The sequence below is a fragment of the Hevea brasiliensis genome, chromosome 14 (assembly GCF_030052815.1).
Source record: "Hevea brasiliensis isolate MT/VB/25A 57/8 chromosome 14, ASM3005281v1, whole genome shotgun sequence".
NCBI lineage: Eukaryota > Viridiplantae > Streptophyta > Magnoliopsida > Malpighiales > Euphorbiaceae > Hevea > Hevea brasiliensis.
This window is the reverse complement of record NC_079506.1, coordinates 15,767,994-15,792,973: the sequence shown is the minus strand read 5'-3', so window position 1 is coordinate 15,792,973 and position 24,980 is coordinate 15,767,994. Positions and strand designations below refer to the sequence as shown.

General features: G+C 35.1%; 1 protein-coding gene, 1 non-coding gene and 1 pseudogene across 2 annotated transcripts; all 3 read left to right on the top strand.

Annotated features, from left to right (window-relative positions):
• The first annotated feature begins 550 nt into the window (after positions 1-550).
• Positions 551-20,251, top strand: LOC110648371 (7-deoxyloganetin glucosyltransferase). Its single transcript, XM_021802586.2, has 2 exons — positions 551-1,168; positions 19,125-20,251. The coding sequence occupies exons 1-2, from the start codon at positions 643-645 to the stop codon at positions 20,069-20,071; spliced, it is 1,473 nt and encodes a 490-aa protein (XP_021658278.2). The 5' UTR covers positions 551-642; the 3' UTR covers positions 20,072-20,251.
• LOC131173514 (small nucleolar RNA R71) lies at positions 15,545-15,651 on the top strand. The gene has a single exon (XR_009143830.1). It is a non-coding gene; the product is annotated as a small nucleolar RNA R71 (small nucleolar RNA).
• On the top strand, positions 20,089-24,098 carry LOC110648375 (7-deoxyloganetin glucosyltransferase-like; annotated as a pseudogene).
• Positions 24,099-24,980: the final 882 nt, after the last annotated feature.

Below are 24,980 nucleotides of genomic sequence, written 5' to 3'. Positions count from 1 at the left end.
ATATTAACTAAAACTTATAAATTTAATTTTATATTATTTTTTTTATATTTTTTAATTAATATAATTAAAAAATATTTTAACCATTTTACATTTACATACAATATATAATAAGAGGACCGTAACTTACAGGTCACAATAGATATATTTTTGATATACTGGATAAATATAGAATATAAGTATAACTTTTTTTAGAATTAAAATAAATAGCCATAAAAATTTGAATATTTTGGTCTTTTAATTTGTTACATTTTAGACTTCATTTATTTTATAAAAAATAAAAATATTTTTTATGAAAGTTATTTTTTAAAAAATATTTTTATGAAAATATATTTATATTAATAAAATTAAATTGATTAAATTGAAAAATAAAAAAATAATTTAACTGGATTTTTCAGTCATAGTTGTTGGCCCATTTAGTTGGCGAGAGAGTCAAAACTTCCACATGGAAGTTTACCCTCCACGTGTAAGTCTACCATCCTGCATGGGGACCCCAACTTATTGCCCTAAATAATTTAGTATAGTTTAATACGATTATAAGTGGACAGAAGAACACGACCTCTCTCGATCTCTCCCTCTATCTTTCCCTTCAGAATCTAGCTATAGTTCTCCATCTGCATTTTCACACACATAGAGAGACAAGGGATGGGTTTCAATCTAGTAGCTGATCATAAACCTCATGCTGTATGCGTCCCATACCCAGCCCAAGGTCATATAAACCCTATGTTCAAGCTGGCAAAACTCCTCCACTTCAAAGGCTTCCATATCACCTTTGTCAATACTGAGTACAACCAAAAACGTTTACTCAAATCCAGAGGCCCCAACTCTGTCGCTGGCTTGCCGGATTTTCGCTTTGAAGCTATCCCCGATGGCCTCCCGGTGACGGATAATGATAACACCAGCCAAGATATCCCTTCTCTTTGTGAATCCACCTCCAAGAACTGCTTAGTCCCATTTCGCAATCTACTTTACAGACTCAATAACACTTCTTCTTCTTCCAATGTTCCTCCAGTGAGCTGTATTGTTTCTGATGGTTCAATGTCCTTCACTCTTGAAGCAGCTGAAGAGCTTGGAATTCCTCAAGTACTCTTCTGGACGCCAAGTGCCTGTGGTGTTTTGGCCTACGCCCACTACCCTTTTCTTGTTGAAAGAGGCTTTATACCTCTCAAAGGTACGATAACTTGATTTACAACCAGACCACAACAAGCCTTTATTTTCCATTTGCAATTTTTTTTTTTAATTGTTTCGAGTGCGGATATTTTGCCTTTTTTAGTCGAAGAAAACCCAATAAAAACTTGAGCGCTTTGCAAGACAAATATGATAAAAGGTTATATTAATCAAAGATGAAAATGGGCTGATTAAAATAGAATCAAGAAAGAATAAGGGATAGATATAGTCTAGATTATTCCCTTTCCTTTGTTAGCAAATGAAAACCGAGCTTTTATTAATTCCAATTCTTAACGTTAAAAAAAAAAAAAAAGCATTGAACCAATGATGACTTCTGACTTAGTAGCGGTCTAGTCGTGTCGAGGTCTTAATTTAAATTTCAATTAAAATTAATTATATAAAAATTAAAAATTAGAAATTACCACTAAAAACCTTGCACATTTTTATTGTCTCATGTGTAATGCGATAAATTATTAAATATTTTTAGTGTACTTAAAATGAAAGAATAAATAATTATTTAATGATGAGTGTATTATTTTTTAGTACATCATTACACCCTATAATTGTTGTATAATAAATGAAAAATTATAGAATGAACTCGTGATTCCCATGAATGGTGTCAATAAATGAAAAATTATAGAATGAACTCGCGATTCCCATGAATGGTGTCACGGGACGGGAGTTCTAGCCCCGTGCGGCACCTAGGTCCCCTTTGGCCAGGGCCCCTAGGTTAGCCTTGCTCCATATCTGGCAAGCTCGCATAAGCCCAAATATTAAGCATATTCGAGATTTTTGGCACGTACTTGTACAGATTCACACTGGTTAGCTCCATAGGGCAAGAGACAGCTTATGATGGCCTTGCCAACTGTCAAGACTAGGAGTTGGGAACTTCCGAACCTTTACATTCTCCCCCACCCAATCCCGCAAACGCTCTCGTTTGCGTGCGTTCACGTTGCTTCCCTGCGCAACTTGTCACACTCCCCCGCACGTGGGAGCCTATACACATTTGTTGCACTCTCCTAATGCAAACACTTGAGCAGCATGTCGGCCACCAGTTTGCCAATGCACTCACCCACTTCCGCACGCAGACATCCTCCAAAATGCCTTGCCAAGATTCATCATGTTACTCGCCAGACGCATACAAGCTGCTGCATAATAGGCCGCACTTATTCCTCGGAATGACCCCTTTCTTGTCCGATGTTGGATTGAGAAATCCTTGTCTACCTCTGTCCCATTGAGGCCTGACATTCTCCCCCACCTGATTCTAGCAACACCCTTGTCACCATCGGCACCCTGCCTACCCCGGTCCTGTTGGGGCGCTTGGCGTGATTCGGATCGTCTAGGGCCTTGCTCTGATACCACATTGTCACGGGACGGGAGTTTTAGCCCCGTGCAGCACCTAGGTCCCCCTTGGCCAGGGCCCTTAGGTCAGGCTTGCTCCCTATCTGGCAAGCTCGCATAAGCCCAAATATTAAGCATATTCGAGATTTTTGGCACGCACCTGTACAGATTCACACTGGTTAGCTCCATAGGGCAAGAGACAGCTTATGACGGCCTTGCCAACTGCCAAGACTAGGAGTGGGGAATTTCCGAACCGTTACAATGGTCATGTAAGACCTTTATAGATATCACTAATCCTCTTATAGATACCACTAATCCTCTTGTATTGGAATCCCTTGCATGTTGAAAATCCCTCTTACTTGTAAAAAGTAAAAACTAAGGGTTTCCTGTATATCGAGGTTTAAGGTGACTCCTAAATAGTAATTAAAGCTGTGAAAGATGGTTTGGTACTTTAAAGACATCTTTTATCGGTCTGGTTATTTTAAGGTTTGCTCTTTCACCTTTGTAAAGAGATGTGCTAACAATGCTGCTCGCTCCATGGCTTGTTGAGCTGGCCGCAATACTTCTTTCGTTAGCAATCCTCTTAAGCAAGTTTGTGTTGTTTTGATGCATATGCCGCTTGATGTTTGTGTGTTGTTGTTGGTTATCTTTGATAAAAAAAATAGTGATTCCATGTTGGAATTATTAGTTGGAATGACAAGTCAGTTAAATAGTACACAAAAGGCTGTAGCAGGGAAAAAAGAACTAACTTTCATTCCTCATTTTCAAAGCTTCCCTAACTAACCATCACCGCAGAATAAACACCACCTCCCAACAATCCACAGAAACACCACCTATCTCTATCTATAACCATCTAACTCCACCGAAGGCCTCTGCATCGGACCCAGTGCTCCTACAATGCCTACATCTAGCACCATATACGCTAAATCCCAAATCACAAAAGGTTTTGACAACTGATGTGGCCCAACCGCAAGTGCATGGGTCGTACGAGTAATATAGAAAAGATATTGTTCCCACGAAGAGTTGTGTAAATGATTGAATTTTTGATATAAAAATTCTAACTAATTTGGACTATTTTTGAAATTAAAGTAATGAATTGATAGATATTGAAGTGTGCATTCTATGTGTGTAAAATTAATAATCTATTTAACAATGTAGTGATTTAACTAAATTTGCATCAAATTAAAATAAGCAAATTGAAATATGATAAGATTTAAAATGGCAAGTAATTAAATTCAATTAGAAATTAACAATGATAAAAAGGCGATTACGGAGTTCGGGGATTCATATTCAAGCTATTTTGGGATTTTAAATTGGTTATCTAATCTTGTGGAACTTACGGGTTTTAAGGAGATTATTTCTTAAATCCTTTGAATACCCTTTCGAGTGGGACAAAGAGTGCCTTAATCAGTCTAATCCTACTTTTGTGGAGTTAAAGTTAATCAAGACCCATTAAGTTCCTTAATTAATCTGTAAATCCTGTTAATCCTTAGTCTATTTCTAGATCTAAGTTAATTAAGTCTAATTTCTTGATTATCTATCACAAGGCTTTCTCCTTTCGGTGCCTCAACCATGGATTAAGAACAATACTTAATGGGATCCTACACTAAGTATGTCATTGAGCACACAAGAAATGAATAAAACTCATTAAAACCACAAAATATGGATTACCCAATCAAAACCCACAAAATATCTCAAATATTACATCCCAACTCCAGAATCTAATGAAAACAACTCACTATCCATAATATTTACAAGATATTCTGAGTTAATATGGAAATAAAACCGTAATCTAAGCTAAGAACTAAGAAACCCAATACAAGAAAGGTAGGAAATATGCAAGAAAGGAAAAAAAACTCCAAATCTATCTGGAAATGGAGTGGGTGACAATTTTTTGCTCCCTTTTTGACTCTTCAGCTGCTGCTCCCTTTCTTTTCCTTTTCTCTTCCTTTTCTAAAATGGGATAAGGGCCTATTTATAACTTTTTTTCTGACAAGTAGCCCTAAAATGGTGTGTTTGAGGTATGTTTTTATGAAGGAATCTTCTGCCAGCTCATTATGAAGACTTTCTGGGACTGCATAAGTGGACTGCATAAGTTATGCAGTCCCTTATGCAGTTTTCGGTTGGTTCCTGGGCTCTCTGTGCGAAGCTGCATGAGCAGGGTGCAAGACTGCATAGGTTATGCAGTTTTCCGTGAGGTTGCATAAGCAAGGAGTGAATCTGCATAAGCTATGCACTAACTTATGCAGATTTCGGCAGGTTTGGATCATTGTTTCTTCTCCCTGTGCAGAACTGCACAACTTATGCGGCAAGTTATGCGCAATTAGGCCAATGCATACTTCAACTTTGAAACTTGTTTTTGACATCTTTGGCTGTAGAAATCACTCCTCAAAGGCAAAATTTCTTTTTAGGCCTTCAAAAACACCATTTTACCTACAAAACAAAGTAAAGTTACAAATTAATCCAAAAATTGACAATAATGAAAAACTATCTAAATAACTAATGAAATTAGCTAAAAGTGACTAATAATCAAATAAAGTAACCATGAAATTAAATCTAAATGACTATGCAAAATGTATGTATCAAATACCCCCAAACTCAAGCTTTTGCTTGTCCTCAAGCAAACTTTAAAATATAATGCAATTTTTAGAGGTGCCTTGTCCAAAGAGCTATGAAAATCACTTATTAAAGTAACTTAACATACCTTTAGCCATACCAACAATCCATATACCTATCCTTCAAAAATGCAAAGAATTTAATGCTTATCTAAACTTTCACCGCTTAGCCATCAAGTCAAATATCATCCAAAATTCCCAAACCAACCAATCAAAAGAGAGAGTCATGCTCAAAAGGAATTCTAGAATAATCAATAGTCAAAGTGTCTCTATATAGAATGATGGAATTGAATGAATGAATGGATAATTTTCTAATCCCATAGGCAAATTCCCTACTCCTATCTCTACTAATGTAGCAAGTACTATCAAGAGATCAAAGGTCTTTTTAGGGATGTAATGGGGCCATGGGGTTCAAAATGAGGCTAAGAAGAAAAAGGGGAAAAAGGATTCAAAGCATGAGAATATTTTCAATCTTGAAAACATAAGGTACACTTCTTATTTTATTTTTATTTTTATTTTTTTTCTTATATATATATATATATATATATATATATATATATATATATATATATATATATATATATATATATGGAGGAGAGAAATACACAATGAGAATTGTCAAGTGTTAGCATATTTTACAAAATACATAAAAATGGAGGGACACTTTGATACTTTAAACTTGTATCTTGTATTTTCTCTTGATGATTGTCCCTAAAAATGCCACCCCCAAACTCATTTCCTTTAATTACTTTGGGTGGATTTCTTTCAATTTGAATGACAATAGTGAAAAGCACATATACTAGTACTTTTACAAGATGACAAGCATTTCTTCTCCCTTTTATTAAATTTTTTTTTAGTGTACCTAATATTATAAATAATTATTATCATGAAAAGGGTTGGAGTGTTTGGTTCATTGGCTAGGTAACAATAAGGGTTTCAAGAAAAATTAGGAATAAAAAGACTCAAAGGGGTTTGCAAGGGTTTATTTTTAATTAGGAAAAAGGCCAAAGGTTTAAAATGAGAAGGTTTAAATCAAAGAATGCCTAATCATCTCTCTTTTCAAGTATAAGCTGGTATTTCACCTTGAAAGGTTTAGAAAATTTGTTCTAAGATTGGTGAGACATCAATTGACTACCTTATATCCAATAACTCTTACTAAACATTCTAATCTCTAAAGGACTAGTTGGGTGGCTTTTTGGCTAAGAAGATATAGGCAAGGGATAAACACTTCAAAACTTTACACTTCTTAGAAAACTTTCAATCCACCAACCCCACTAAAGGTAAGTCAAATCACTCTCATAGGCAACTTTTTAATACTCAAGGGATTTGGCAAAAGATTTTAATGCATGATTCCTAAAAATGAGCAATGCATTAACTAAATGGAGGAAATCTATTTGTGTGCAATGTGTACAATTTCTAAGTGATGTATAATTTGTGTGTAAATGTGTTATGAATATGGATGTATGGATGTATATGTAAAATATTTACAATATATATGTAAATGGAATGAGATGAGATGTTCCTATACTCAAAATATGAAAAATGTAGCAAAAATCAAAATGCACACCCCCAAACTCAAAATTGGACATTGTCCTCAATGTCGCAAGCAGTGCAGCATCAAAACTCAAAGCAAAGGGGAATAACCAAGAATAGTTAAATTTAAGAGCAAAAAGAAAGTGTTACCTGGTATAGAGCAGATGAGAATTCAAGAGACAATGGTGATGCATAAGAAGCTGCACAGGTTATGCAGAATAAAATGCTATACAGAACAGGTGCATAAGTAGAGTGCATAAGCTGTGCAGTTCTGCATAAGTTGCATGAGGGATGCACAGGCTATGCATAACATTTGCATAAGGAGTTTCACAGCCTGTGCAGTATATTGAAAAGTTGCTGCATAATGATATAGCAAGGAAAAATGTGCAAACACCAGTAGATGTATGTAAATATATACAGTGTATTGACAAGTATGCACAAAAGGGCAGTAAAGGCAATGAGAATCAATGAAAAACTAATGGAATAGCCATCCAATAGAACTTTAAGAAAACAGAATTCAAGACAAACTAAAATTGTTTCAGCACATCCAAAAAGAAAAACTCCTAGAAGTTGAACAAAAGCAAAATAAAAACTAATCTAATTCTATGGTTTTGCCCTTGTCCAAATGTGCTGCTAGAGGACTGGATGGAACTGGTTGCTGCTGAAGGGGTGGTTCTGGGGGAGGTGATGGAGGTGGAGGTGGCATTCCCAGAAAAGCCATGAGCTACTTCATCATCTCTTTTAACTCTTTCTGCTTATCTCTGGTTTCCATAACAAAATCAAAGAGTTGATCATGACGATCCTTGAGGGTATCAAGACCAGTTTCAAGCTTCCTATCCATAAAATATACATCATCACTAAGCCTCTCAAGATAGGTGAATAAGGCTTTAGTGTTGAAGGGAGGAGCTGCTGTGGATGAAGAGGGTCCAGTTGCAGATGGTGTTGGCTGTGCAGATTCTGCTGGGGTATCCTGTGCAGACTGAGTGGGTGGTGCAGTTCGTGAGAATCTTTGTTGGACTGGTGGTACAGATTGTGCTTCTGGTTGTGCAGTGGGTCCTGTATCTACTACTGGTTGTGCAGTGTCAGATGGTGGCAAACTGAATCCAGTTTTGGATAGGTGAGTAGCATCAAAATATAGAGTGTCTGAAAGGGCTGGTAGAGGATGCTCTTCCGAATCAAAACCAAAATGCTTAGCTATAACAGTTATGAGCCCACCCATGACTATATCACCTACAGATTTGGTAGCAATATGTAACACATGCTCATAGAAGAAGTAACCAGGAGATATTTTGACTTTGTGAAAAGCAAACCATAGTATAAACAAGTCAGATTTTCCAACAGCACCAGAACTAGTCCCTCGGCCTAAGATAGTGCTAGTAATAAGCCTATAGATAAATCTAAGTGCAGGGTCTATTATTTGGGATGTCTTGGATCTGCCAGCATAAAAACTCTGAGGTTGGTTTGTGATACTCCTCCAAAACTGAACATCATTCCAAACACCTTTATTTGCTACCTCTATGCCTGTATATGGTACCCTAAACAATCCATCAATTGCAAACCCAAAAATACTATGAAATTGGTCTAATGATAGCTCTCTATTTTGCCCCAAACACCTAAATTTCATAGTTGGCTTGTAATCTATCTCATGCAATTTCAGGGTAGCATAAAATGAGGAAATAAATTCCAAAACTAGAGCTGGATAAACTAGTTCTTGTTTATGCACAAATTCCATCCAACCTAGACCATCAAGGTAGGCAACAACATTATCAAATAAACCAACTGATTGGATGGCATCTGCAGAAATGTACCTAGTGGGTTGCACTTTCCTGTCCTTTAGTCTCTTAAAAGTTGCCTTGTGGGTTGCATCAGGAAGGGGCCAAGGTAGTTTGGATACCTGTGTTGCTGTTGAAGGTTGCTTCTTGCTAGAGGAGGGTGATTTGGCTTGTGGGGTAGAGGTAGAAATGCCAACCCCCTGTCGTGTGGAAGCTGAAGTTTTGGGGTTTTTGGGTGTTGGCTCTGAAAGTGGAGTAGCAGGTGGGTCTTTGCGTTTTGTAAGAGGTGGTGTAGAGGCCATGGGTCGGGTTGATTTCGACCAGATTTTCCTCTTATAGGTGGATGTAGGAGGAGGTGGAGGGGTTTGTTGTGGAGGGGAATCGGGGTTGGGGGCTTGCATTGCTAGGGGCATGACTTGGAGAGGAGAGCCTTGAGGGAAAGGGGGAGGTGATTCCATGGTGGTTGTCATCGATGGTGGGAATGAAGGAGGGAAGAAGAAAATGAAAGAGATAAAGGGCGGTTAGGTCGTCGGTTGGTGAAAAGAGGTGTGCCGAGAAAATGAACAGGAGGTGGGGTTTTTGAACAGGAACGACGGGAAGTGGGAGGTGGGAAAATGGGGTGCCGAAAATTTTTGATTTGCACAGGACATGTGATTTTCTGCATAAGGGGAGAATGGAGGTGCATAAGTTATGCACTCTCTTATGCAGGTTTCGGCAGAAAATAAGGGTCTGAAAAATTGGTTATGCAAAAGTGCATAACTTATGCACTTGGTCATGCAGGTTTCGGCAGAAAATGGGAGTGTGAAAAATTGGTCGTGCAAAAGTGCATGACTTATGCACTCCCTTATGCAAGTTTCGGCAGAAAATGGGAGTGTGAAAAATTGGTCGTGCAAAAGTGCATGACTTATGCACTCCCTTATGCAAGTTTCGACAGAAAATGGGATCCCAGAAAATGTGGTTATGCAAAAGTGCATAAGCTGTGCACTCCCTTATGCAGATTTCGGCGGAAAATGGAAGTGTGAAAAATTGGTCGTGCAGAAGTGCATGACTTATGCACTTCCTTATGCAAGTTTCGGCAGAAAATGGGATCTCAGAAAATGTGGTTATACAAAAGTGCATAAGCTATGCACTCCCTTATGCAGATTTCGGCAGAAAATGGAAGTCTAAAAAATTGGTCGTGCAGAAGTGCATGACTTATGCACTTCCTTATGCAAGTTTCGGCAGAAAATGGGATCCCAGAAAATGTGGTTATGCAAAAGTGCATAAGCTGTGCACTCCCTTATGCAGATTTCGACAGAAATGAAAATGCAGGATTTAAAGTTATGTAAGAGTGCATAAGTTATGCACACACTTATGCAAGTTTCGGCAGAGATGAAAAATGGCAAAAATGTAGCAGTGCAGAATTGCATAAGTTATGCAAAGGGTTATGCAGGTTTCAGCAGAGATGAAAAATGGCAAAAATTGTGGTCTGAAAGCTGCATAAGTTATGCAGTTACTAATGCACATTTCAACAAGATTGAGATTACAATTGAAAATGTTTTGCAAGTTTGAAAAACACACTAGAATGAAGAAATGTAATCCTATGAAGCATAAATCATGAGAAATTATCACCAAAAACACATCAATATATATACAAAATCCATCATAATTGCACCATACAAGCTTGTAGAGGCAAGTTCTGCATAAGAGGCATTTGTGAATTATGCCATTTCAACCCAAACTCTGCAAATTAACATTTAGCACATTAAAGCTCAATAGAAATCTGCACAAAGTTGCACATTGAAAATAGACTCTCCAAGTTATGCCAAGAAAATGCAGCATGTGCACATTGAATCACACAACCCAAATAAGCTCAAAACTACAAATATGACCTACTTACCATCATATTAACATGATAAGCACAAATACTTAAAAGTTACACACCCAATCTCAACAAAGAAGCAAATACCATATTCTGCAAACCCCTTTTTGCTGAAAATTTCATTTCTCTGCATAAGCCAAGAAGGGGCCCTGCACAGGTTATGCAATGAAAATAAATCAATCTCAGAAGAGTTAATGGATAAAATAGCAGATTAAGATTTACTCCCCAGCAGTTCAACAACCTTCATCCATTGAAATACATCTACAAAGGACAAGATTCAACAATGTCAAAAATTAAATTTGGGGAGATTTAAGATAAAAACAAAAGTAATGCAAATAAAAGTAAATCAACAAAAGTAAAATAAAAGAACTTGGGGTGCCTCCCAAGAGCACTAATTTATAGTCCTTAGCTGGACTCTTAATGCATTTCACTAAAAGGAGGTGAGGGATCAGAGAGCTTGTAACAGCTTGCTCCCTTTATTGGCTCTCCAGTTATGTAATGTTTCAATCTATGCCCATTGACCTTAAAATTTCTAGATTTTTCACTCCAAATTTCAATTGCTCCATAAGGAAAAACCTTAGAGACTCTGTATGGACCAGTCCACCTTGATTTAAGTTTTCCAGGGAACAATTTCAATCTTGAGTTGAATAACAAAACTGAATCACCTTCTTTAAATTCCTTTTTCCTAAGATGCTTATCATGCCAAACTTTAGTTCTTTCTTTATAAATACGAGCACTTTCATAGGCATCTATCCTCAATTCTTCAAGCTCATTAAGTTGCAATAGCCTCTTCTCATCAGCTTGCTTGAGATCAAAATTCAAGGTCTAAATGGCCCAATATGCTTTATGCTCTAGCTCCACAGGTAAATGACAAGACTTACCATACACCAACCTAAAGGAAGTAGTTCCTATAGGGGTTTTGTAAGCAGTCCTATATGCCCATAAAGCATCATCTAGTTTGACAGACTAGTCTTTCCGAGAATTGCTCACTGTTTTCTCCAAGATATGTTTGAGTTCTCTGTTAGAAATTTCAACTTGTCCTGAAGTTTGAGGATGTTATGGGGTAGCTATCTTGTGCACTACACCATATTTTCTCATTAAGCTCTCAAATTGCTTATTACAAAAATGTGAACCCCCATCACTAATTACAGATCTTGGAGCTCCAAATCTACTCAAGACAAATTTTTTAAGAATTTCACTACCACCTTAGCATCATTAGTTGGAGTTGCAATAGCCTCCACCCACTTTGACACATAGTCAACTCCAACTAGAATGTATTTATTACCATATGAAGGGGGAAATGGGCCCATAAAATCTATTCCCCAGACATCGAATAATTCCACTTCAAGAATATCATTTAGGGGCATTTGATCTCTCTTTGACATATTTCCACTCCTTTGACATTTATCGCATTCTAACACAAATTTCCTCACATCCTTAAAAAGATTTGGCCAAAAGAAATCAGCCTACAGAGTTTTATTAGCTGTTTTAGAGATTTCAAAATGTCCTCCATAATCAGAAGCATGGCAATGATGCATAACACTCTGTGTCTCCTCATTAGGAATACATCTTCTTATTAAACCATCACAACATCTCCTAAAGAGTAAAGGATCATCCCATCTATAAAATTTTGCCTCATGTAAAAACTTTTTCTTTTGTTGCCATGTCATTCCTAGAGGTAAAACTTCTCAAGATAGATAATTAACCAAGTCTGCATACCAAGGTAGTTTAGCAACAAGAGAGAAAAGTTGTTCATCCAAGAAAAACTCATCAATAGGGACTTCATCCATTTCTTCATCATCCAATTTCAACCTACTAAGATTATCCGCAACTACATTTTCAGCTCCCTTCTTATCTCTAATCTCCAAATCAAACTCTTGTAGCATCAGAATCCACCTAATGAGCCTAGGTTTAGCCTCCTTTTTACGGAGTAAATACCTGATAGCAGTATGATCTGAAAATATAACCACCTTTGAGTCAATAATGTAAGGTCTGAACTTTCCCAATGCAAAGAAAATTGCTAAGAATTCCTTTTCAGTTGTTGCATAATTTGTTTGAGCCTCATCCAGTGTTCTACTAGCATAATAAATAGCATAAGCCCTTTTGTCCTTTCTTTGACCAAGAACAGCTCCAATTGCATAGTTGCTAGCATCACACATAATTTCAAAAGGTAAGCTCCAATCGGGCGGTTGCATGATTGGTGCAGTGATAAGAGCTTGCTTCAACCTACAAAAGGCATCAAACACTCTTGGTCAAATACAAATGGTATGTCATGACTTAACAAATTAGACAAAGGTTGGGCTATTTTAGAAAAATCCTTGATAAAGCGTCTGTAGAATCCGGCATGCCCTAAAAAACTTTGAATTCCTTTGACATTAGTAGGAAGAGCCATCTTCTCTATCACTTCAACCTTGGCTTTATCAACCTCTATTCCTCTGTTAGACACCAAATGTCCAAGCACTATCCCTTCCTGAACCATGAAATGACACTTTTCCCAGTTTAACACAAGGTCAGTATCTGCACATCACTGCAAAACTTTAGAAAGGTTAGCCAAGCATATGTCAAATGAAGATCCATAAACAGAAAAGTCGTCCATAAAAATCTCCATTATATCTTCAATGAAATCTGAGAAAATTGCCATCATGCACCTTTGAAAAGTTGCTGGTGCATTACACAACCCAAATGGCATCCTCCTATAAGCAAAGGTTCCATATGGACAAGTAAAAGTGGTTTTCTCTTGATCATTTGGATGGATAGGGATTTGAAAGAATCCTGAATACTCATCTAAATAGCAAAAATAAGAATGCCTAGCCAGTCTTTCTAACATTTGATCAATGAAGGGAAGTGAAAAATGATCTTTTCTAGTGGCAATATTTAATTTTATGTAATCTATGCACATTCGCCAACTAGTCACTGTTCTGATGGGAATTAATTCATTATTTTCATTTTTGACCACTGTCATTCCACCCTTTTTTAGGGCAACATGTACTGGACTCACACAAGTACTGTCTGAGATAGGATATATGATCCCTGCATCAAGCAACTTCAAAATTTCCTTTTTAACAACTTCTTTCATATTTGGGTTCAACCTCCTCTGATGTTCAATAGATGGCTTACAATTTTCTTCTAAAATAATTTTGTGCATGCAAAAGTGTGGACTTATTCCCTTAATGTCATCTATGGTATATCCTAAAACTTTCCTAAATTGCCTCAACACTCTTAACAACTTATCAACCTTTAAAGTACTCAAGTTTGCATTTACAATTACTGGATAAGTGTTATTGGTGCCAAGAAATTCATACCTGAGCTGAGAAGGAAGTTGCTTAAGTTCTACCTCAGGTGCATCTTCTTCCTTGAATGATGGTTGCTTAGATTAAACTATTTCCTTTTGTGTGAGTTGGAAAACTGGAGCAGAAATGAATGGTGGACTACCCTCTAAATGTTGAGCATATGCAGCCACATGAGGGTTGTCATAGTCTATGCTTCCTCCATGAACCAAGCAATTTTCAAGTGGATCTTCCGGATATCTCTTTCTGAAGTGTTCTTCAACCAGCTCATCAATGATATCAATTCTTAAACAAGTATCAGCTTCAGAAATGATGCTTCTTCATAGTATTATTAATATTGAAAACCAATTGATCTTCACCAACTCTAAGAGTCAATTTTTCTCCCTTAACATCAATCAATGCTCCTGTTGTAGCTAGAAAGGGTCTTCCCAAGATAATTGGGATATTAGAATCCTCTTCCATGTCCAAAATGTCAAAGTCAACAGGTATATAGAACTTTTCAACCTTCAAAGGCACATTCTCCAAAATCCCTTCAGGATACTTAATTTATCTGTCAGCTAACTGAAGAGAAATGTGGGTTGGCTTAAGATCTCCCATATTGAGCTTCTCATAAAAGGAGAGGGGCATAAGGCTAACACTAGCCCCTAAATCACATAAAGCTTTTGTAGAACATGATTCCCCAATGTGGCATGGAATTGAAAAACTCCCTGGATCCTTGAGCTTTGGAGGAAGCTTCCTTTGGAGGATAGCACTGCATTCTTCTGTCAAAGCTACAGTTTCATGGTCTTCAAGTTTCCCCTTGTTTGAGAGAATTTTTTTTAAGAATTTTGCATAAGAGGGCATTTGTGAAAGAGCATCAATAAAAGGCACATTTATGTATAGCTTCTTCAAAACCTCTAAGAACTTTTCAAATTGCTTATCAAGCTTGGTTTTTTGAAATATTTGTGGAAAGGGGAATTGTGGTTTGTAAAGATCTGGAGGTATATACTTCTCTTCCTTCTCTTCAATTTTGTCTTTACATTTTTCTGCACTTTCTTTCTCACTTTCTTGTTTTTCACTCTCATCAGTTTCTTTCTCATTTTCTCTCCTCTCACTATTTTCACTTTTCTCATTATTTACAACCTTTCCACTTCTTAAAGTAATAGCTTGACACTGCTCTCTTGGATTTTCTGGTTGACTTGGAAGTTTTCCAAAAGACTTGGTACCTGAGAAAGATGCTTGTTGTGCAACCTGATTTTCCAACATTCTGTTATGTGTTTGCATCTGTTCTAGCCTTGCTTTCATCTCTCTCATCTCTTCATCATGCTTAGTTTGGTTAGCAAGAATCTGTTATAATAAAGCTTCTGTGGTGGAACTTTGTTCTTGCTGTTTTGGTGGAGAATTCATATTTCTCTGTTGAAAATTAGGCAATGGTTGCCTATTTTGCTGATATGGAATTCCTTGTTGCTGTTGTAGCTGAAGATTCTGATTTGGGACTTGACTTTGCTGATTTTCTCATGATTAGTTGGGATGATTCCTCCAAGTTGGATTATAAGTTTGAGAGTAAGGATTCCCCATTTGTTTGTTTCCATAATTACCAATATATGTAGCTTGCTCTCCATAGTCTACTCCACAGCTGGTAGTTCCTTCTGCATAAGCAACTTGTTGTGAACTTCCAGATGATGATGATGAACTAACCAACATACTTAAATCTTCCATCTTCTTAGCCAAAACATTTGTAAGTGCATCAAACTTTGCATTAATCATGTTGAATGGATCAAGGTCATACATTCCAGCAGCTTACCTCTTTTGAGTTGGAGCTGGTCCTCTTGGACTACTCCAAAGATGAGTATTCTTTGCAATTTTCTCCAATAGCTCATAAGCTTCATCTTCATGCTTCATAATAAATTCTCCTCCTGTTTGAGCATCAATAATCCCTCTAATTCCAGGAGTACTTTGGTGTAAAAATTCTGGTTTATCATCCATTTTGGAATGGCATGATGTGGGCATTATCTCTCTAATTCCTTCTATCTCATCCATGATTCATAGAGAGTTTCATCTTCTCTTGGTCTAAAAGCTGTCATTTGATTCCTCAATTCTTGAGTTTTTCCAGGTGGAAAATATTGTGCAAGAAATGCATCAGTGAGTTACTCCCAATTTGTAATGGAGTTGTGAGGTAAAGAATCAAGCCAATCCAATGCTCTATCCTTCAAAGAGAATGGGAATAGCTTCAATCTTGCTGCATCATTGTTGTTTTTGCATATCACAAATCATAGCAAACTTTTTTAGATGTGTGTGTGGATTTTCAGAAGGGTGTCCCCCAAATTGGGAATTTTGAATCATTTGAAGAACCCCAAAATCCATCTTGTAACTATTTGCATCAATTCTTGGTCTTGCTATGCTCTCTCTCAAATCATCAAAATGAGGAAAAGCATGATCCATCATACTTCCCCTAGGCACATTAGCATTTACAACCTCTTCACCTTGGGTTGCATTTTCATTGTTTCGATCATTTCCAGCATTACCACCACCAATTCTAATTCTTTCATCAGCCATATCTGCTTCAATTTCAGTTTCTCTCAAGGCTTCTTTCCTTTTTCTGGTTTCTTTCTTGTTGGCTCTACAAAATTTTTCAATTTCAGGATTAAACAATAAGGATGTGTCACTTGTGCTTCTAGCTCTTCTCATAAAAGATTAAGAGTACCTAAAAAAAAAATCAAACAAACACAAAATGAAAAGATAACAAAGATAAGACTATAAACAACTAAAATAATCAAGAATTCAATCTTAAACAAACAACTCCCCGGCAACGGCGCCAAAAACTTGATGTGGCCCAACCGCAAGTGCACGGGTCGTACAAGTAATGTAGAAAAGATATCGTTCCCACGAATAGTTGTGTTAATGATTGAATTTTTGATATAAAAATTCTAACTAATTTGTACTATTTTTGAAATTAAAGTAATGAATTGATAGATATTGAAGTGTGAATTCTATGTGTGTAAAATTAATAATCTATTCAACAATGTAGAAATTTAACTAAATTTGCATCAAATTAATATAATCAAATTGAAATATGGCAAGATTTAAAACGGCAAGTAATTAAATTCAATTAGAAATTAACAATGATAAAAAGGCGATTACGGAGTTCGGGGGTTCATATTCAAGCTATTTTGGGATTTTAAATTGGTTATCCAATCTTGTGGAACTTACGGGTTTTAAGGAGATTAATTCTTAAATCCTTTAAATACCCTTTCGAGTGGGACAAAGAGTGCCTTAATCAATCTAATCCTACTTTCGTGGAGTTAAAGTTAATCAAGACCCATTAAGTTCCTTAATTAATCTGTAAATCCTCTTAATCCTTAGTCTATTTCTAGATCTAAGTTAATTAAGTCTAATTTCTTGATTATCTATCACAAGGCTTTCTCCTTTCGGTGCCTCAACCATGGATTAAGAACAACACTTAATGGGATCCTACACTAAGCATGTCATTGAGTACACAAGAAATGAATAAAACTCATTAAAACCACAAAATATGGATTACCCAATCAAAACCCACAAAATATCTCAAATATTAGATCCCAACTCCAGAATCTAATGAAAACTACTCACTATCCATAATATTTACAAGATATTCTGAGTTAATATGGAAATAAAACCTTAATTTAAGCTAAGAACTAAGAAACCCAATACAAGAAAGGTAGGAAATATGCAAGAAAGGAAAGAAAACTCCAAATCTGTCTGGAAATGGAGTGGGTGACGTTTTTTTTTCTCCCTTTTTGACTCTTCAGCTGCTGCTCCCTTTCTTTTCCTTTTCTCCTCCTTTTCTAAAATGGGATAAGGGCCTATTTATAACTTTTTTTCTGACAAGTAGCCCTAAAATGGTGTGTTTGAGGTATGTTTTTATGAGGGAATCTTCTGCCAGCTCATTATAAAGACTTTCTGGGACTGCATAAGTGGACTGCATAAGTTATGCAGTCCCTTATGCAGTTTTCGGCTGGTTCCTGGGCTCTCTGTGCGAAACTGCATGAGCAGGGTGCAAGACTGCATAGGTTATGCAGTTTTCCGTGAGGTTGCATAAACAAGGAGTGAATCTGCATAAGTTATGCACTAACTTATGCAGATTTCGGCAGGTTTGGATCATTGTTTCTTCTCCCTGTGCATAACTGCACAACTTATGCGGCAAGTTATGCGCAATTAGGCCAATGCATACTTCAACTTTGAAACTTGTTTTTGACATCTTTGGCTGTAGAAATCACTCCTCAAAGGCAAAATTTCTTTTTAGTCCTTCAAAAATACCATTTTACCTACAAAACAAAGTAAAATTACAAATTAATCCAAAAATTGGCAATAATGAAAAACTATCTAAATAACTAATGAAATTAGCTAAAAGTGACTAATAATCAAATAAAGTAACCATGAAATTAAATCTAAATGACTATGCAAAATGTATGTATCAACAACCAAAGATTTTGACCACAAAGTCCGCATTTTTGCACAATTCGTCGAATCCTTAAGCAAATCATCGAAAAATTTTCTCTTTGATTTTGTCCTAATCTCATATAGTGAGAGAGAAAGGAGAGAGAAGGGTTGCTTGGAATTCAAAATTCTTGGCGAAAACCTTTATGATCTTTAACTTTAGTATAGTTTGGAGAAAAAAAGAAGAGGCATTGGTGAGAGGAGTAGGATTAGAGCCATAATGAGAGACGGAGGAAACTTGTTGAGTGAATAAAGAGATTTATGATAAATTACTATATACACTCGATACTCTAAGATAAATAATGCATCACATAAAAAAGTAGTGATAATACGGAGACCCATTCTTTTATGAATAATGGTGCATAAGCACCAAAATCACTGTATAATTTGCCAGGAAATACACCTCATCTACTGCTGTCTATTAATATTGTTCACTTGCCATTTCAACTAATTATTCCAACGTGAAATCACGGTTTAGAGTATAATTACTCGTAATGAAGGAATCATGCATATAATTTTGAGGGACAACATTAATGGCTAGGATAAAAGAATTTTTGCCTTATTCTTTCGCAGTAATTGCGAGATCACAGTAAATTTCTATTTCGATATTATACAATTTATCATAAAATAAAAATTAAAATCTATATATGCTTGAAAATTAATTCAGGACAATCGATCATTATATATTAAACTAACTAAAAACTATCACTTGATCATGATAAAAAAAAATTATTCTATTTAAAATTAAATTTCTTCTATATGCTTTTAAATTTTTTTTTCTTTGATCATAATCCATTTTATTACCTCATATAGTTCCATTTTTCAATTCCATATAGTGTATGCTCATGTCCTTCAACAACTTAGCCAAATTATAAGGAAAATATTTATGTTGTTAAAAATTCTTTAATTATTAACAATCATAGGATATATAATGAGAGATAACCATCTCATTTTCTCAACAAAAAAAAAGGATATAATTTTATTAGACTAATGCATTGAAATTAGTTAAATAGCAATTATAGCTTCTAGACATGACTTTGTTCTGAATAGGGTATCATCTATTTCTAATGCTAAATTCTTAGCAATGATTTTGCAGATACCAGCTATCTAACAAATGGGTACCTAGAAACTACCATAGATTGGATTCCAGGCATGAAAAATATCCGGCTGAAGGATCTCCCATCTTTCATTAGAACTACAGACCCAAATGAAATCATGCTCAACTTTGTCCCGAATGAGATATCAAAAGTTCCCAGAGCTTCAGCGCTCATTTTAAACACATTCGATGCCCTGGAACAAGATGTTTTAGATGTTCTTTCTTCAATGTTTCCTCGTGTTTACAGCATTGGCCCTCTTCATGAGTTGCTATCTCATCAGATTTCAGATTATCATGAAGAACTAGCAAATTTTGGTTCAAATCTATGGAAGGAAGATTCTGAGTGTATTAAATGGCTAGACTCACAGGAGCCTGGTTCTGTGGTTTATGTAAATTTTGGCAGTATAGCAGTAATGACGCCTTTTAAACTCGCTGAATTTGCTTGGGGACTAGCCAACAGCAACAAGCCTTTCCTGTGGATAGCAAGACCTGATCTTCTCACCGGTGACTCTGTGGTTCTGTCATCAGAATTTGTGGCTGCAACGAAGGAGAGGGGTATTTTTTTAGCAGGTTGGTGTCCACAGGAAGAAGTCTTGAAACATCCATCAATTGGAGGGTTTTTAAGTCATATGGGATGGAATTCAACCATCGAAAGTGTGTCTGCTGGAGTGCCTTTGCTTTGTTGGCCATTTTTTGCAGAGCAGCAGACAAATTGTTGGTTTGCTTGCAATAAGTGGGGTATTGGTATGGAGATAAATAATGATGCAAAGAGAGATGAAGTGGAAAACCTGGTGAGAAAGTTAATGGAGGGAGAAGAAGGAAAAGAAATGAAAAAGAGCGTAATGAAGTTGAAGGAAAAAGCTGAAGAGGCAACAAGGCCTGGTGGTTCCTCTTATCAGAACTTCCAAAAACTGCTTGCAGTTCTGGCAAACAAGCAAATAAATTAGAAAGGAGAATTAGGTGCATGTGTTCGAAGAACAGCCGGATGAAGCTTAGCCTCGAGTTGTTCGTTATATTTAGTGAACTTGTTACAAGAATTTTCCCTTTTCACCCCATCCTTTGTATCTTTCATGTATATTATCAATTGTTCTAAATAATACAATTAAATGAATTCTGTCATTTTTAAATTTATTTTAAATGCATAATTTATTATTTAAATTGAAATTTTTAATAGAATTATTTTGAATTCTAACAAAATAATAATAATTCTGTCATTAATAAGAATTTTTACATTTTCTTATTTTTCTTTCATTAATAAGACAAAAGAAAAGTGGAAAGAAGAATTAGACCTCTGTCTCTCTCTCTCTCTCCCTCTGAATCTAGCTATTGTTCTCCATCAGTATTTTCACGCGCACAGAGTGACAAGAGATGGGGTTTCAATCTAGTAGCTGATCATAAACCTCATGCTGTATGCATCCCTTACCCAGCCCAAGGTCACATAAACCCTACGTTCAAGCTAGCAAAACTCCTCCACTTCAAAGGCTTCCATATCACCTTTGTCAATACTGAGTACAACCACAAACGTTTACTGAAATCCAGAGACCCCAACTCTGTCGCTGGCTGGCCGGATTTTCGCTTTGAAACTATTCCCGATGGCCTTCCGGTGACAGATGATGATACCACCACCCAAGATATCCCTTCTCTTTGCGAATCCACCTCCAGGAATTGCTTAGTCCCATTTCGCAATCTACTTTACAGGCTCAATAACACTTGTTCTTCTTCTTCTTCCATTGTTCCTCCAGTGAGCTGTATTGTTTCTGATGGTTCAATGTCCTTCACTCCCGAAGCAGCTAAAGAGCTTGGAATTCCTCAAGTACTCTTCTGGACGCCCAGTGCATGTGGTGTTTTCCCTACGCCCGCTACCCTCTTCTTGTTGAAAGAGGCTTAATACCTCTTAAAGGTACGCTATCTTATGGATTTACAGTCAGACTACAACAATTTTTTTTTCATCAAATTTTTTAATTATTTCGAGTTTGGATGTTTTGCCTTTAATTAGTCGAAGAAAATCCAATAAAAACTTGAACACTTTGCAAGACAAACATGATAAAAGATTATATATTAATCAAAGATGAAATGGGCCAATTAATTTTAAAAATTTAGTATTTTATTAATAATTAATTAATTAATTAATTCGGTTCTTTCATTGGACAACCCATTAATGATTGGAGTTGAATATGTGACAGAATTAGGATCACAACTGTCAGTATCAAAAGCTTCAAAACCTGTTTGTCATTGAACCCACAAGACTGAAAATACCATGGGCCATTGTGAAATTGTATCAAATTTAACATATGCAAAGAAAATCACAGATGAAGCCACAAAAATACCGCGAGCCATAGAACAAAGAAGCTGCAATTTTTAGAGTCTGCTTTGACGAGGCCAACGATGATGGAGACACGGTAACTGAAACGGGAGAAGAGCCCTGGGTTAATAAGCCAAATTAAAATATTCTAACACATTGAGCACAGGAAGAAAAAGAATGGCAACAAAGCAAGAAGAAAGAAATAATGATTCAAGAATTGATGGAGGTGATTTGAAATATGGAAGGCCAACATGTCCATCAGTTCACACCATTTGAATAAAGTCCAAAACCTATACATCAAATTACAATATCCAAACATCAAACATCTTCAACAGACACAAAGGAGAGTGATTGACAGAGAATTCAAGGAAAGAAAAAAAAGTGAAGAAAGGAAGGATAAAAAAAGAATGAGAAACGTAACTCGAAATAAAAGAGAGGGAGGAGAGAATCGCGAAAGAGGAAAATAGAAAGAGAAGGAAAAATTTGTGTAAAGGAAGATGATCACGATGCTGCCTGAAGTTGACTTTTTTGAAGGGAAGATTGGAAAGCTGCATTACGCAAGAGAGACAGAGATGGACCAAAGGAAGAGGCATGAGAATTGGGATTTTTTTTTTTTTTTTTTTTTTGCAATTGAGGGAATTTAAGTAATTTTAAACAGGTCTTTCATATATATATATAGAATAATTAAAAAATAATTTAGGGAAAGTGAGATTTAGTATTTAAATTTTTTTATTAATTTTATTATAATAAATTAAATAAATAGTTAAAAGATTAAGATTATGGAACTACTATATTAGAAATTATTATAATAGGATTTTTTTGTTATAATTAGAATCGTAATTAAAGTAATATTAAAATTTTTTTATATTAATTATAATTATATTAAAAATTAAAATTATTATGAGATTTAGTTAGGGATGTGTTATTGCCAAAGTTATCAGCGATGCCATAGTATAGATAAGCCTTTTATTGCTATAAGTATTAACAATAAAGTATTGCCGCTCAAAGTTATTAGCGACAAAGTTGCATATATATATTTATAGATATGATTTTATTGATATTTTTATACATAAGTCGTTAAAAGTTAATAAAACTTTTTATTAAATTTTTCATACATTTATACTAAAATATCAAAATTTAATAAAACGTTTATAAATGAAATTATCAATTTTTATTATAGAATAGAATAAAAAGGAAAAAGTAAGAATAACAATAGAGAATGATTAAAAAAGAAAGTTAAGCAATGTTGAAAAAGAAGTCATTGCAAATTTGTAGCGGCAACAAAATTCTTCTTAATGCTATATGACTTGAGTTTTGAAATATTAAAATTCTAAATTTTTAAGAATGTATATATAAATATAAGTAATTATGATTTGTTATTTTAACGATTAAAATTTTATTTAATTAAAAACTTAAATAATGAAATGGGCAAAAATATAAAAGAAAAAGAGAAAAAAGGGCAATTTCAAACTTCAAAAATTACACAGTATTTCAAGCTCTCATATATGCAGGTACTATTGGGTTATATCCATCACCAAAGATAATAATACTAGACCAATGCGTTAAAATTAGTCTATGGTTCCAATTAAAGGGAAATCATTGCATCATCTATTTCTAATGCTAAATTCTTAACCGTTATTTTTTAGATACCAGCTATCTAACAAATGGGTACCTAGAAACTACCATAGATTGGATTCCAGGCATGAAAAATATCCGGCTGAAGGATCTGCCATCTTTCATTAGAACTACAGACCCATAGGAAATTATGCTCAACCATGTTCCAAATGAGATATCAAAAGTTCCCAGAGCTTTTGCACTCATTTTAAACACGTTCGATGCCCTGGAACAAGATGTTTTTACTGTTCTTTTTCCATGTTTCCTAGTGTTTACAGCATTGGCCCTGTTCATGACTTGCTTTCTCATCAGATTTCAGATGATGATGAACTGACAAATTTTGGTTCAAATCTATGGAAGGAAGATTCTGAGTGTATTAAATGGCTTGACTCACAGGAGCCTAGTTCTGTGGTTTATGTAAATTTTGGCAGTATAGCAGTGATGACGCCTTTTCAACTCAACTGAATTTGCTTGGGGACTAGCCAACAGCAAAAAGCCTTTCCTGTGGATAACAAGACCTGATCTTGTCACCGGTGACTCTGTGGTTCTGTCATCAGAATTTGTGGCTGAAACGAAGGAGGGGCCATTTTATTAGCAGGTTGGTGTCCACAGGAAGAAGTCTTGAAACATCCATCAATAGGAGGGTTTTTAAGTCATATGGGATGGAATTCAACCATCGAAAGTGTGTCCGCTGGAGTGCCTATGCTTTGTTGGCCATCTTTCGCTGAGCAACAGACAAATTATTGGTTTGCTTGCAATGCATGGGGTATTGGTATGGAGATAAATAATGACGCAAAGAGAGATGAAGTGGAAAATCAGGTGAGAAAGTTAACGGAGGGAGAAGAAGGAAGAGAAATGAAAAGGAGGGTAATGAAGTTGAAGGAAAAAGCTGAAGAGGCAACCAGACCAAGTGGTTCTTCTTACCAGAACTTCCAAAAACTGCTAGATGTTCTGGCAAACAAGCAAATAAATTAGAAAGGAAAATTAGGTGCATGTGCTCCAAGAACCGCCAGATGAAGCTTGGCATCGAGTTGTTAGTTATACACAGAGTTTGTTCTTTTGGGATCTCTCAATGTTTGTATTTGAGGAAAAAATACATTAACTCTATCTATGAATTATTTTAAATAATATAATTCAAATGAATGATGTCATATTAAAATTTATTCTAAATACATAAATTTTCATATAAAATTATTTGAATTAATTTTTAAATATAATTAAGAGTCTATTTTATTTAACTATTAAATATAGCTAATATTTAATAATTAATTTTCTAGCTAATAACTAATGATAATTAATTTATATTAAATATTTAATTTTTTTTTTAGGTTCTATTGTTGGAATGTATATAAAATAACTAAGTAAGGTATGTATTATATAATTTATTTTATTATTATAATAAATCTATAATTATTATTTTTATTAATAAATAAACATAGAATTATTATTTTATTAATTTATTATATTATATTATTTATTTTATTATTAAAATACATAAAGAAAAATTAAATGACGATATAATATTGCTCATGTAATATATAATATATTGAGCACTGGACTTTCGAGAATTTTAAATTTTTTTAGGAATTTATTAGCAATTTAAAAAAAAAAACTCATATTCTTTATTGTCCTATTAAAAAAATATACCAATAATAAAACGTAAATCCTATTACAAAGGAAAAAAAAAAAAAGGAAAAATCTATTTTATAAGCAAGAATTCAAAAAATAATTTTATATTTTTTGCTTACCTTACACTTAAATATCTACTAAATTTGTAACATGAGTATGAATTTATTTTGAAAATTAAAATATAATTATAATACAAGTTGTGATTTTAGAGAGAATATATTTATCTATATTTAATCAACATAATATATAATAAATTTAAATTTATATGCTAATGAGAATAACTTGATTGATCTTTATGAGTCTTTCTATTT